This window comes from Erpetoichthys calabaricus, chromosome 10 (assembly GCF_900747795.2).
Source record: "Erpetoichthys calabaricus chromosome 10, fErpCal1.3, whole genome shotgun sequence".
NCBI lineage: Eukaryota > Metazoa > Chordata > Cladistia > Polypteriformes > Polypteridae > Erpetoichthys > Erpetoichthys calabaricus.
The window spans coordinates 166,095,394-166,106,762 of record NC_041403.2 but is presented as its reverse complement, the minus strand read 5'-3'; the positions used below and the strand labels follow the sequence as shown (position 1 = coordinate 166,106,762).

Sequence of the window (11,369 nt, the reverse complement as noted above, 5' to 3'; positions counted from 1 at the left end):
GCATGGAGAAATCATTTTTGCTAATCCTCACTGACTGGGGACTATCTGTTAGGAAGTCCAACACCCAGCCTCGGATGGGGCCGCTCAGATCAAAGTCTCTAAGCTTTATCATAACAGAGATGAAACGATCAATTGTCCACATGTCATTTATTGTGGGCATTACCAATAAATGGCTGGCTGTACGCATGCTGCGCTGATTAGAGTACAATCAACTCTCCATTAAAGAGCTCTGTTCATCACATCACCCTGTGGGGGTCTTAATCTGGCCTTGGTTACTGCGCTGGGTGACACCAACCCTAGTGACTTCACTGGCTACACATATTGCACAACGTGAACAGACTTGTAGTTCATAAATTCACACGTAAACATCTAGAAATTTACAGGACTGCTGTTACTAAAAAAACCTGAAAACATATTGACCCAAACAAAGAAACTTCTGTTCGATATGCAAATCAAAAAAGAAATGTTCCTTGGCTGAAAAAATTTTAATAATTGGTTTAATTATAATTCACACATTAATTATGAAACGAAAAAAGGAAATTCTCATAGGGTCCATGCATGTTTAATATCCACATTGTTGTGCATTGAAATGGACTAATGAACCACATGGAATGCGTTGCAAAAGTGAAATAAAAATCAAATTATTACTTTTGGAATACTTACCAGAGCCTATTAAAGGTTTAGTATTTGGTTAAAATCCGGAGTACTGTACTTTAAGAAAATGTAACAATGCGTTTTAAATTATATCAATTGATGCAAAAAAGAATAACCGAAAGTAATTATATGCCAACATGTAAAGTCCAAGGACTGTCTTAAGAAATGCCCTTGGTGAAGTCCGGTAGCACAGCGAGCATTTTATTATAAATGAAGGTGTGGATGCCCCTCCAAAGTTTATGTGTATACCTACCGGGTGCAAAATAAACGAAGAACAGCTTCTGGATGCAGACACAACATTGTGCTCTTTGTAATTTCCGAAATAAAGAAGCCGCGCTTCCCGACACGCCCCACCTCGTCTTGTCTGAATGGCACCATCCACACCAATGATGCGTTTAATGTATTTTTGACGGGCAGCCCTGAAGCCAATTAGAAGGCGGGGTTTCAGGGGCGGAACTTACCAAGTCCCCAAAACTGATTGACATGCGGATGACGGATTACTCGTGGCGTTATCTTGAAGATAATATCTTCCACGACGCGATTGTACAAGTGTGGAAATTGAAATGGCGGCCCCAGCGTCGAGACTCCGAGTCCGATTCCAGTCACTTTCACAACCGACGCGGCTCGGGAGACTTGAGTCCCATCATGGGTGAAAGCGGAAAAAGTGCGCGGACGCGAGCCAATGAGAAAGCTAGAACCGGCGAAGGCGGCTGGTGCAGCGCCTATATGGGTCCCCACTAAGCCATTTCCGGCGTACAGTAGATGTTTCGGACTTTTTTTTGGGAGACAACGGAGGAACTTGGGCGAGGACGTTGCTGGCTTCGTGGTGTCACCCCGAGTACTGGCGAACACGGCCAAGTGAAGGCGGCAGGTGTCGGCGGGTACGATTAGGCCCCGACGGGAAGGGCAGTTCCTAGTTTCGGGTCGGAGAAGAAGCGAGTTACGGACAGCACCGGAGGCTGGCCGTTGGCATGCTACGTGTCTCGGAGGAAACGGCAGCCCGTCGGTCCTCCTGCTAAGCGACAGGCAAGTCCCGGAGAGGCGCCGGGACCGCGAACTGAACAAGAGACTTCATCCCGAGGGGAGGCCCCGCGTTTCGCGGTGCTCTTCTCATGCTCGGGAGTAAAGGAATCGGCTTCCGCGGGCCTCCATTACAAATTCCGTATCGAGTTTCAGAGAAGCAGCAAAACAACCCCGGGCTTCTCGGCTTACATTGCGCGTCAGTCCTCCTGTCGAGTTCTTCATGACGATTCACTGCTGGGGACAGGCGACAAAACGAACACCTCGTTAAAGGCCTGGTCAGGGCGAGCCGCCGAGCGACGCGTGTGTCCCGGGAGGGTAGACCGCCAAACCCTCGGAGGCGGACGGACTTGAAACTTTTCCCGTAGGCTGTCCGAGTTAGCAGAAGAGCAAGAAGGTCGACCACAGAGGGCACATCCCGCGTCCAAAGGAGCTCCGCATGCACTTTAAGAGCGAGCCCGCTAGCTCAAGTACCTGACGAAGGGATTTTGTGATCTTTCCCTCGAGAAGGAGCGCGCGAGCCGCTCGGCTCACCTGGATGGATCGCGTTACCCTCGACGACTTTCTAGAAACCCTAAAACAGCAGCCGATGGCCACCGCGGTCCTGCAGTCCACCGTGTAGTTCCGTCACTGACTCTACCCGAACTTCACGAAAGCTTCACGCGAGCAAGGGACACCGAAATCCGTGAGGACAGGCCGGGAGAGGCCGCTGCCATGTCGGAGCCCAAAGCGGCCAGCCCCACCACCGGGGACACGTATAAAGGCTGGCTCTTCAAATGGACCAACTACATCAAGGGCTACCAGAGACGCTGGTTTGTTCTCAGCAATGGACTTCTGTCCTATTACAGGTAAGTGTCCAGCCTGTTGGGTGGGTGAGGGGTTAGTGGAAATAGCTGGTGCCACTCTGTGCCAGGCAAGCACCCAAAGTCTATAAAGTGTGATGTGATAGGGAGAGGGGGGCTACCAGGGACTAGCGTATAACACGTTATATTGGGTTGAGGCTTGAGTTCTCAAGCGGGTTTGGTTTTTGAAAATAACTAGATGTACGTTTTTGGTGAGATGTTGTCCTGAACGCTGTTTTGGCAGTGATTTAGCTGTTAGTTTTGAGGGACAGAACTTTCCACATAGTATTTTTGCACACCTATTTCCTGTTACTGATCTAACCAAAAGTCTCGGGTTTGTTGTTTTTTGGGGTTTTTTTTTGTGACAAGTCAGCTCATTTTCCATTTAGCTTCCTAATCTGTGTCTGTGAAGTTCCATCACTGTTGCCTTTCAAATTATGCTTAGAAGAACCAGTTATACAGGGTGATTTCAAAAAGATTAATCGGATTTCAAAATGATTTATTTCACTTGTAAATCATTACTGAACAATGAAGTAAATGGTTTAAGTGAACATAAAGTTTATTATGTCATTTTTCAAAGTGCTCAATATGACGACCTCCTCCAGTTGTATGGACAACATCAACACGATAGTCAAATTCATTCCATACTCGATTGAGCATGTCGGCTGTCCCTCTACTCGTGGCTCTTTCAATGCGACTTTAGAGATCATCCATTGTTGCTGGGAGTGGTGGCACGTAAACAGAATCCTTAACGTACCCCCCCCCCCAAAAAAAAATGTCACACAGTGTGAGATGTGGTGATCTTGGGGGCCAGGAGTGGAGTGCCACATTGTGGGCTCCTTTATGGCCAATCCAACGCTTTCTGCTCGGGGGTCACAATCTCTTCGCAGACTGAAGGGAGCCATCTTCCGGTGATGGTCAGTCACTCAATGACCTCCTCTTACAGTTGGTATGTGATTGGTTCTTAGGTGCCTCATGGTTGTGAAAATGTGGCACTTTGAAATTGGATGCAAGTTTTTGAATCACCCTATATATTAATTAATTACTCTTACACTTATTGGAGCCCAAAGCTTTCATCTTCACCACTGGGACAAGCTTTATTTGTTTACATTTATTTGGCCCATCCCTTTAGTCAAATCGATTTACAACCTTTATGATACATTGTGTTGTTCCTGTTGGTTTTTCTAATTGGAGCACATGGCAGGTGACAGCGTCAGTGGCAGGATTTGAATCCACAACCTCAGGGTTTGAAGTCCAAAACCTTAACCACTTCTCGGCAATGGATGTCTGTCATACTACAAGTCTGTTTCCAGCTGGAGAACAGTGCGTGGAGGAAAAATGTGGTGCCAACCTATGCCAGGGAAGCGCCCAAGTCCATAAAGTGTAATGCAATAGGGAGAGGGAGCCGACCATGGCTTGTCTTTTTAATCTGTGCGATTCTGGGTTGAGGCTCGAGTTATCAAAGGAGTTTGAGTTTTGGAAATTAATCAGTGGTCATGTTAGGGGGGCTATTGTCCTAAAAAGGCAGCTGTTCCAAACCCTGCTTTGCCAGTAGTTTAGTTGTTAGTTTTAAGTGGCGGAACTTCTACCAAATAGTATTTTTTGCACACCTCTTCACCTGTTCGTGATCTAGCAAAAAGTCTCAGGGTTTCTTTCTGGGGCAATTCAACTCTTTTTCTAATGAACCCTTTACGTGTGTCTCTTCAGATCTATCACCGTCCTTTTTCAAATCATGCTCATGACATGTTAAATTTTAATTAACGGGGAGGGGGGCAAAAGTTCCCAGTATTGCTTTAAATAAAAAACAACTAAACGTCTTTCAGCAATTCCACTGTGGTCGCCGTCAAACTGCTCCCCTTGAGATGCTATGCGTTTGTCCCAGCGCTTTTTAACATTTCTTGTAATTCTGCCACCATGCTTAGGACATCTAGTGTGTTTTTTGTTTTGTTTAACGGGTGCAAATTGTCTTCTCTTCAGGCTCAGTTTCAATGTTTGGGTTCAGGGGGTGAAATCTGGAGGATTCAGGTTGCAACAACCGCGTTGTTTTTGGTCAAAATCACTTTTATTGAAAATGCGGTGTGTGCCGGTGAGCTGTCGTGGTGCAAAATGCAGTTTTGTGTGCACTGCTGCTTTTTTTTCCTGATGCTTTCCCAAAGATGTCTCAGCAATTCAGTGAAATGTTGCTGATTAACAGTCTTTTTACTGGGTAGCTCATTATTAACAAGTCCATTAATGTAAAAAAAAAAAAAAAATGGATTGTCAATGTTTTGATGTTCAGTATGACCCGATGTGCTTATTTTGGCTGCAGTATAAATGTCAGAAGTAAGTAGTCGATCAACTCGGCACAATGCCAGTTGTCAGACTAATTAGCACCAGGGGTGTCCAACTCCAGTCCTGGTGGGCCACATTGGCTGAATTTGTTTGCTCCACGTGACATTTTGATGGTGCCCTCAGAAAAAATTTTTAAAATCAAAAGTTTTGAAAATAATTTTGCAGTGGCAGAATATGAGCCACCAACAAGCCATGGATGTAAATTCCTGGTCTCTCCAACAACAAGAATTCACTTCTAATTTTAGAAGTTGTTTGGACTTTTAGGTCCCCTTCTTAGCTGGTTACATGTTGGCTCTCTTTGATTCTCATTTTTGTTTAGCTGTTAGTTGATTTAAAAAGGTGGAATTAAGAGGTCTGAATCTTAATAAGTAAGGTGATTTTTTTTTTTTTTTTTAAATTATCCCAAAGAAGTTATGCAGCAGTGATTGGATACTGGTGAAGAAAGTGGCTGGAACAAAAACCTGCAGCTGTAGCTCTTCTCTACTCCTCCAGTTTCCGTTCTGCAATATTCTTAGAGTGCTCCATTCCACAATGTCGTCTGCAAACTGCATGCACCATGGGGCCACAAGTAGAATGAATCGATATGGGCTTAATGATGATCCTTAACTGCACACCTGTCTGTTATTCCTACACTACTCATCACTTCTTCAGTGGTGCCTTCTCTTTCATACGTCCTCACATTTCTTTCTGAGGGACTGTTGTCATATATGAGCCAATGATTGTCAATGTTTTGATGTTCAATATGCCCTGATGTGCTTTTTGTGGCTGTAGTATAAATGTCAGACATAAGCAGTCGATCAATTCGGCACAATGCCAATTGTCAGACTAAGCAAGACTGTAGACCAGGGGTGTCCAACTCCGGTCCTGGTGGGCCGCAGTGGCTGCAGGTTTTCATTCTAGCTCTCTTCTCCTAATCAGCAAGCAGTTTTCACTGTTAATTAACTCCATTTTAATAGCCCAGTTTTTAAGGATTCAGTCCTCTGAATTGATTTGTTTCTTCATTAAATGGCAGCCAAACAGAAATGAGATGTGGAACGAGCCGACAGATGACCAGCTAAACTGGAACGTCAAACTCCAGCCAGTTTCACTTAAACCAGTTTTTCAATGAGAAGCTAGTTCTCGCTGTTATTGAATGTTGTGACTTGTCGCTGCTCTCGTTCTGCCACAGCAGACTGTTGATGTTCTGTCTTTTGTTTTCCTAAGACCACAGTCAGATGTTTTGGTGACCTGAGCAAACCAACATGACCGAGACCTTCACCTTTCTTTATTTTCAGGTGAGCTGGTCATGTGGCGGCTTGTTTTGTGTCTCATTATTGTTTGGCTGCTCATTCAGGAAACAGACGCAACTAAGGGAGTCTGCGTCACGTCAATTCAAACGAAGGCAAAACAAGTTAATCAGGTGCAAAAATGGCTCTCTAATTAAGAACGTGGTTAGAAGGAAAACCTGTGGCCCACCAGGACTGGAGTTGGACACCTCTGCTAGACATGCAAAAAATTTGTGGCATATTTAATGGCACTACTCCCATGCTATTGACCAGTTCTGTGATATTTTTGGGTTCCCCATTGTATACATTTCAAAAAACAAAGCAGCCAGTCGACCCACCGGGGACACTTACAGAGGCTGGCACTTCAAGTGGCCAGACTACATGAAGGGGTATCGGAGACACTGGTTTGTTCTTGACCGTGAACTTCTGTCCTACTACATGTAGTTTTCCAGCTGGAGAACAGTGCATGGAGGAAAAGCTGGTGCCACCCTGTGCCAGGGAAGCATTCAAGTGTGAAGGTTAGGTAGTTGAAGAAAAGAGTTCAAGGGCAGGTTAGGGGAAAAAAAAGGCCACAAAAGCTTGGAAATTTTGATTAATGACCTTGGGGTGGGTTGGGGGAGTGTTAGGTTGGAATGGGCAGACCAGCGGGATGCAGGTTTCATTGCTGGGGGTTCCTCATAGAGATGTCTACTCTGGGGTCTATCGGGGGTCCTGTCCATAATATGAGTGGGGTATCCTATATCAATAAAAAAAAAAAAAAAACCCCGTTCTGTCTGGAGATGAAATGCGCTGTAGGGATGGTAACTGTGTGAGTCACTTGGCTCATAATAGACAAGACAGAGGTTTTTAAGTCTAGGAAAGCTGCTGGAAACACTGATATCTAAAAGTGGCAGCAATGTGATGGAAACATTGACTGTAAACATGTAAACCGTACAATATGTGGTGAAGTACACTGTTGTTAAACTCCAAGACTGTGTGTTGGAATAGAAAAAGACACATTGATATTTATAAAATTATTTAGTATGTACAATGATAGCATTACATGAACATCATAAAAAATATGTAATCAATAACTTTAATATACAGTGGAACCTCTAGATACGAGTTTAATTCATTCCAGCACTGAGCTTGTATAGCGAATTTCTCGTATCTAGAACAAACTTCCCCATTGAAAATAATGGAAATCCAGTTAATCCGTTCTGCACCCCAAATATATTAACATAAAAATCAATTTTCCTAACAAATAACACTGATAAATTATATATACTGTAGTCTACCTTTAATAAATAACACTGGTAAATAATATAACTGATTATTAAAAGAATCAAAACAGGTGTCCAAAATGCAGTAGAGCATTCAATAAATCTTTAAATAAATAATCCTTAAAACAGTTGTGAAGTGGAGGTTTAAAATACACAAGAATAACAATCCTTTAACACGAGGTTAAAACGTCAAAAGGATGCCGTCTTTAAAAAATAGATGACAATCCCCGGTGCTTCTTCTCTGTTAGCGTCTCACCTGCGGGCTCTGCAACAGGCGAGACACTCTTAATGCAGCTGACCTTCTCTACACCGTCCTGCTTCAGCTGTTTGGCTCGCCTGTTCAGCTCACTGTTCAGCTACACGCGAGCCTGCACTCACTCGCCCGCCCGCCTGCCTGCGCTCTCTCTCTCTCTCTCTCTCTCTCTCCTCTCTTTTACTTTTTCTCCCCCTTAACCGGCTCGCGCTTCTCTATATATGCGGGGAGGACATGACAGCTGCAGCCCATCAGCCACAGGAACAATCATGGATGTGGGCAGTTTCCCACCTGTGCACTTAAGTGAGAAACGCAGACACCGCAGATTGCGGCTCGCAACTGCTACCACGCCCCCTTGCTAAGCCGCAAGCTATACCCACAGCCTGGCTCGTTACGCGAGCCAATGCTCGTATTTAGATCTGAATTTTTTCGCTCATACTTTCCTCGTATTTTGAATTTCTCGTATACAGAGGTGATCGTATCTCGAGGTTCCACTGTAGTTAGTTTAACAATAGAGCATCATGTAGCCCTAGAGCAGGAGTGCAAGACTTGCATCCTGGTGGGCCGTTATGGCAGTAGGTTTTCATTCTTAATCAGGAATCAAAGTATAAAGATAAGCAAAGTGAGCCAGCACATCAAGCTAACCTGATTCTGTTTTGTTCCTCAGATGAAAGTCTGAGAATTATGAATTTGTTTGGCCCACACCACATTTTGGTGGTACCTTCAGAAAAAAATAAAATCAGAAGTTTTGAAAAGAATTTGGTGTGGCAGAATATGAGCCATCAACGAGCTGTGGATGTAAATTCCTGGTCCCTCCAACAAGGAGAATTGATTTCTAATTTAGAGATTGTTTGTTTGGACCTTTAGGTCCTTTTCTTAGCTGGTCACATGTTGGCTCGCTTTGTCGCTTTGCATCTCATTTTTGTTTCGCTGCTAGTTGATTTAAAAAGGGGCAATTTTAAGAGGTCTGAATCTTAATAAGTAAGGCGATTATAAAATTATCCAAAAGATGTTGGCAGCAGATTGTTCCAGCCACTTTATTCACCACTATCCAAAAACCGGCAACAATGGCTGCCCTCCAGGATCTGAGTTTGACACAACTGCTCTGTAGCTCTTCTCTACTCCTCCAGTTTCCCTTCTGCCCCATTCCACAATGTCATCAGCAAACTGCATGCACCATTTAGCCACAACTAGAATGAATCGATATGGGCTTAATGATGATCCTTAACTGCACACCTGTCTGTTATTCCTACACTACTCATCACTTTTTCAGTGGTGCCTTCTCTCTTACATCCCCACGTTTCTTTCTCAGGGATTGCTGTCATATATGAGCCAAAAAGAAGGACCATATTTCAAACGTTTATTCTACAAAAAATGCTACAAGATAAAATAAATTTCATTACGACACAAGAAAGGGTATACAAAGTAGAGTGTTTTAAAAATGATGTCTTCAGGGTGGTGGCAGTCATTAGCGATTACACTCTTTGAGACAATTTCTGAATGCTCTCGTGACTCATTTGGCCATTTCAAGGGGAATAGCGGAGATTTCATGGCAAATGGCGTCCTTGAGGGCTTCAGGTTTTTGAGGTTGGTGTGTGTATATCCAACTTGTGAAGAAATCACACGGAGCGAGATCAGGTGAATGTGAAGGCCTCCCTACATCGCCACGCAGGGAGATCCACTTCCCCGGAAACATTTCCCGTGAAACTCCCATGGATCTCCACGCCGTTTCAGCTGTCGCTCCATCCTGTTAAAACCAGGCATCCACCACATTCACTTCTTGCAGTTCTCTAGCATTTCGATGTAACATTCTGAAGTAGTGCTGGGAGGTATACCAGTTCATACTGAAAACCGTTTTTTATTTTTGTTGTGATATGAATTTTTCTTATACCGCGGCACCGGTTTAAATAGCCTAAACCAATGTTTAGAACGTGGCGCAGCAGGAAACTGTTTGGGGGGGGGGGGGCGTTTTTCACTGTTACACTGCTAAACACACATGCAACGGAGTACATGCGTTAGTGGAGGTAATGAGCGGTGAAAATGGACAGAGAACATTCTGAAACTGAAGCCGTAGTAGACGATAAAGTTGAACAGGAGAACTTTTGCTGAAAAAAGGAGCCGCGTCTGTTGTCTGGAGATACTTTGGTTTTAAAAGGTCAGATGTGGACCAAACAACTATTTACTGCAAATGTTGTTGAGCTAAAGTTGTCGCCAGTGGCAGCACTACGAGCAATTTGCTGCACCACCTTAGCCGCAAACATGCTTTGGAGTATCACGAATGTATGGAACTAAGATTGGCACCCTCCACATCCTCGGGTAAAACTGAGAAAGCGAGAGGACACTCGAGTCAGATGTTACTTGTAGACGTGTTTGCTAGAGATACTGCCTATGACAAAAAAGCAAGCGGTGGATCGAGATTACAATCCATTTTTTGTATCAGTATGCTGCTGCTGGAGAATATTAATCCCAAGTGGAAATTCACAAAGTGTCTGTCAGTGGACAGGGATTGTTAACATTAACAGAAAGTGTAGTTGGTTTACAAAATTTTTTTTCCATTTATTCCTTTTTCTAAGACATGTTCAGTGCAATACCACTTTTGTCAAGCACCTCTGAATATTTTACTAAGTCTAAATGCCTCTTTGGATGGTTGAAAATACAGTATGTTGTCAAAATTATAGTTTAAGTTGTTTGCAAAATTTGTTCAGTAAAAAGGTTCTATATTTTGACTGCAACTGTCATGCAGTGTGATTTCCTTCTCTTCATTAGTGCCCCCCTCCTTGAAAACTATCACTTTATGGAGCCATGCAAGCCTGGATTAATACTTGTGTGCACATTAAAATGTTTTTTGTAAATTGTACAATTCTCATGACAGTGGAATAGGTTATTCTTAGCCAGGCTACTGCAGTAATTGCAGTGGAAAATGTGGTTAACATCCACTCATGCATGGGGGGTGAAAAATACCGCCGAATACAGTGAAACTGGGATAATTTTGAAAAATACCGTGATATAGAATTTTGGTCATACCGCCCAGCACTATTCTGAAGTTGCTTCCCCCTCCTCAAAAAGGTAAGGGCCTACAATGCCACGTTCTGTAATGGCGTACCAAACTGTTAACCCGCTCACTGTGCAGTGGTCTCTGGTGTTCACAAGGGTTGGTTTCAGCCCAATAGCAAAATTTTAGCTTATTTATGCAACCATTCAAATGGAAATGTGCCTCGTCGCCGCATATGACGATGGCATCTCGATGAACTGTTTGCAGACTCTTGCGCACAACTCTCTACTGCTCTCCCAGTCTCTCTCGGCGAGTTCCTGCACTACCATCATTTTGTATCGATGGAAATTGAGGTCCTCATGCAAAATCAAAGATGTGTTGGAAGTGCCTGAGGCTGAAGTTGGTTTGCACTCTGAATGTCCAGGAGACTGCAGAACAGGTGCCCTTATAACTTGGATGTTTTCAGGCGTTCGAGGACGGCCTGGAGATTTTCTATTCAATGCTGTACCAGTCGGTCTAAATTTAGCCACCCGTCCGATTTGGGACATTGCTGTTAGGAGGAATGCTGAAGTGCGTTCGGAAGGCGCATTGCGTAGTGACAATGGATTCGTCGTTTTTTTGAAGAACGTCTCGACAGCAAAAGCTAGGGTGCACTCCGGACTGACTGAAAACCACAAGGGATTGCCTGTCAAAGCACCCCAACCCACTCAGCTGCCTCTACTTCACGCAATGACCTTGAGAAATGTGGCA

General features: G+C 44.0%; 1 protein-coding gene across 2 annotated transcripts in view; it reads left to right on the top strand.

Moving 5' to 3' along the window:
- The first annotated feature begins 1,402 nt into the window (after positions 1-1,402).
- osbp (oxysterol binding protein) overlaps positions 1,403-11,369 on the top strand; it is a 56,811-nt gene continuing 46,844 nt past the window's right edge. The window contains exon 1 of one of the 2 annotated variants that reach the window (XM_028812409.2): positions 1,403-2,522. In XM_028812409.2, the coding sequence (XP_028668242.1) occupies positions 2,389-2,522 (134 nt within the window). In that variant the 5' untranslated portion in view covers positions 1,403-2,388. The remainder of the gene's footprint in view (positions 2,523-11,369) is intronic. The other variant, XM_028812408.2, reaches the window with a different exon arrangement.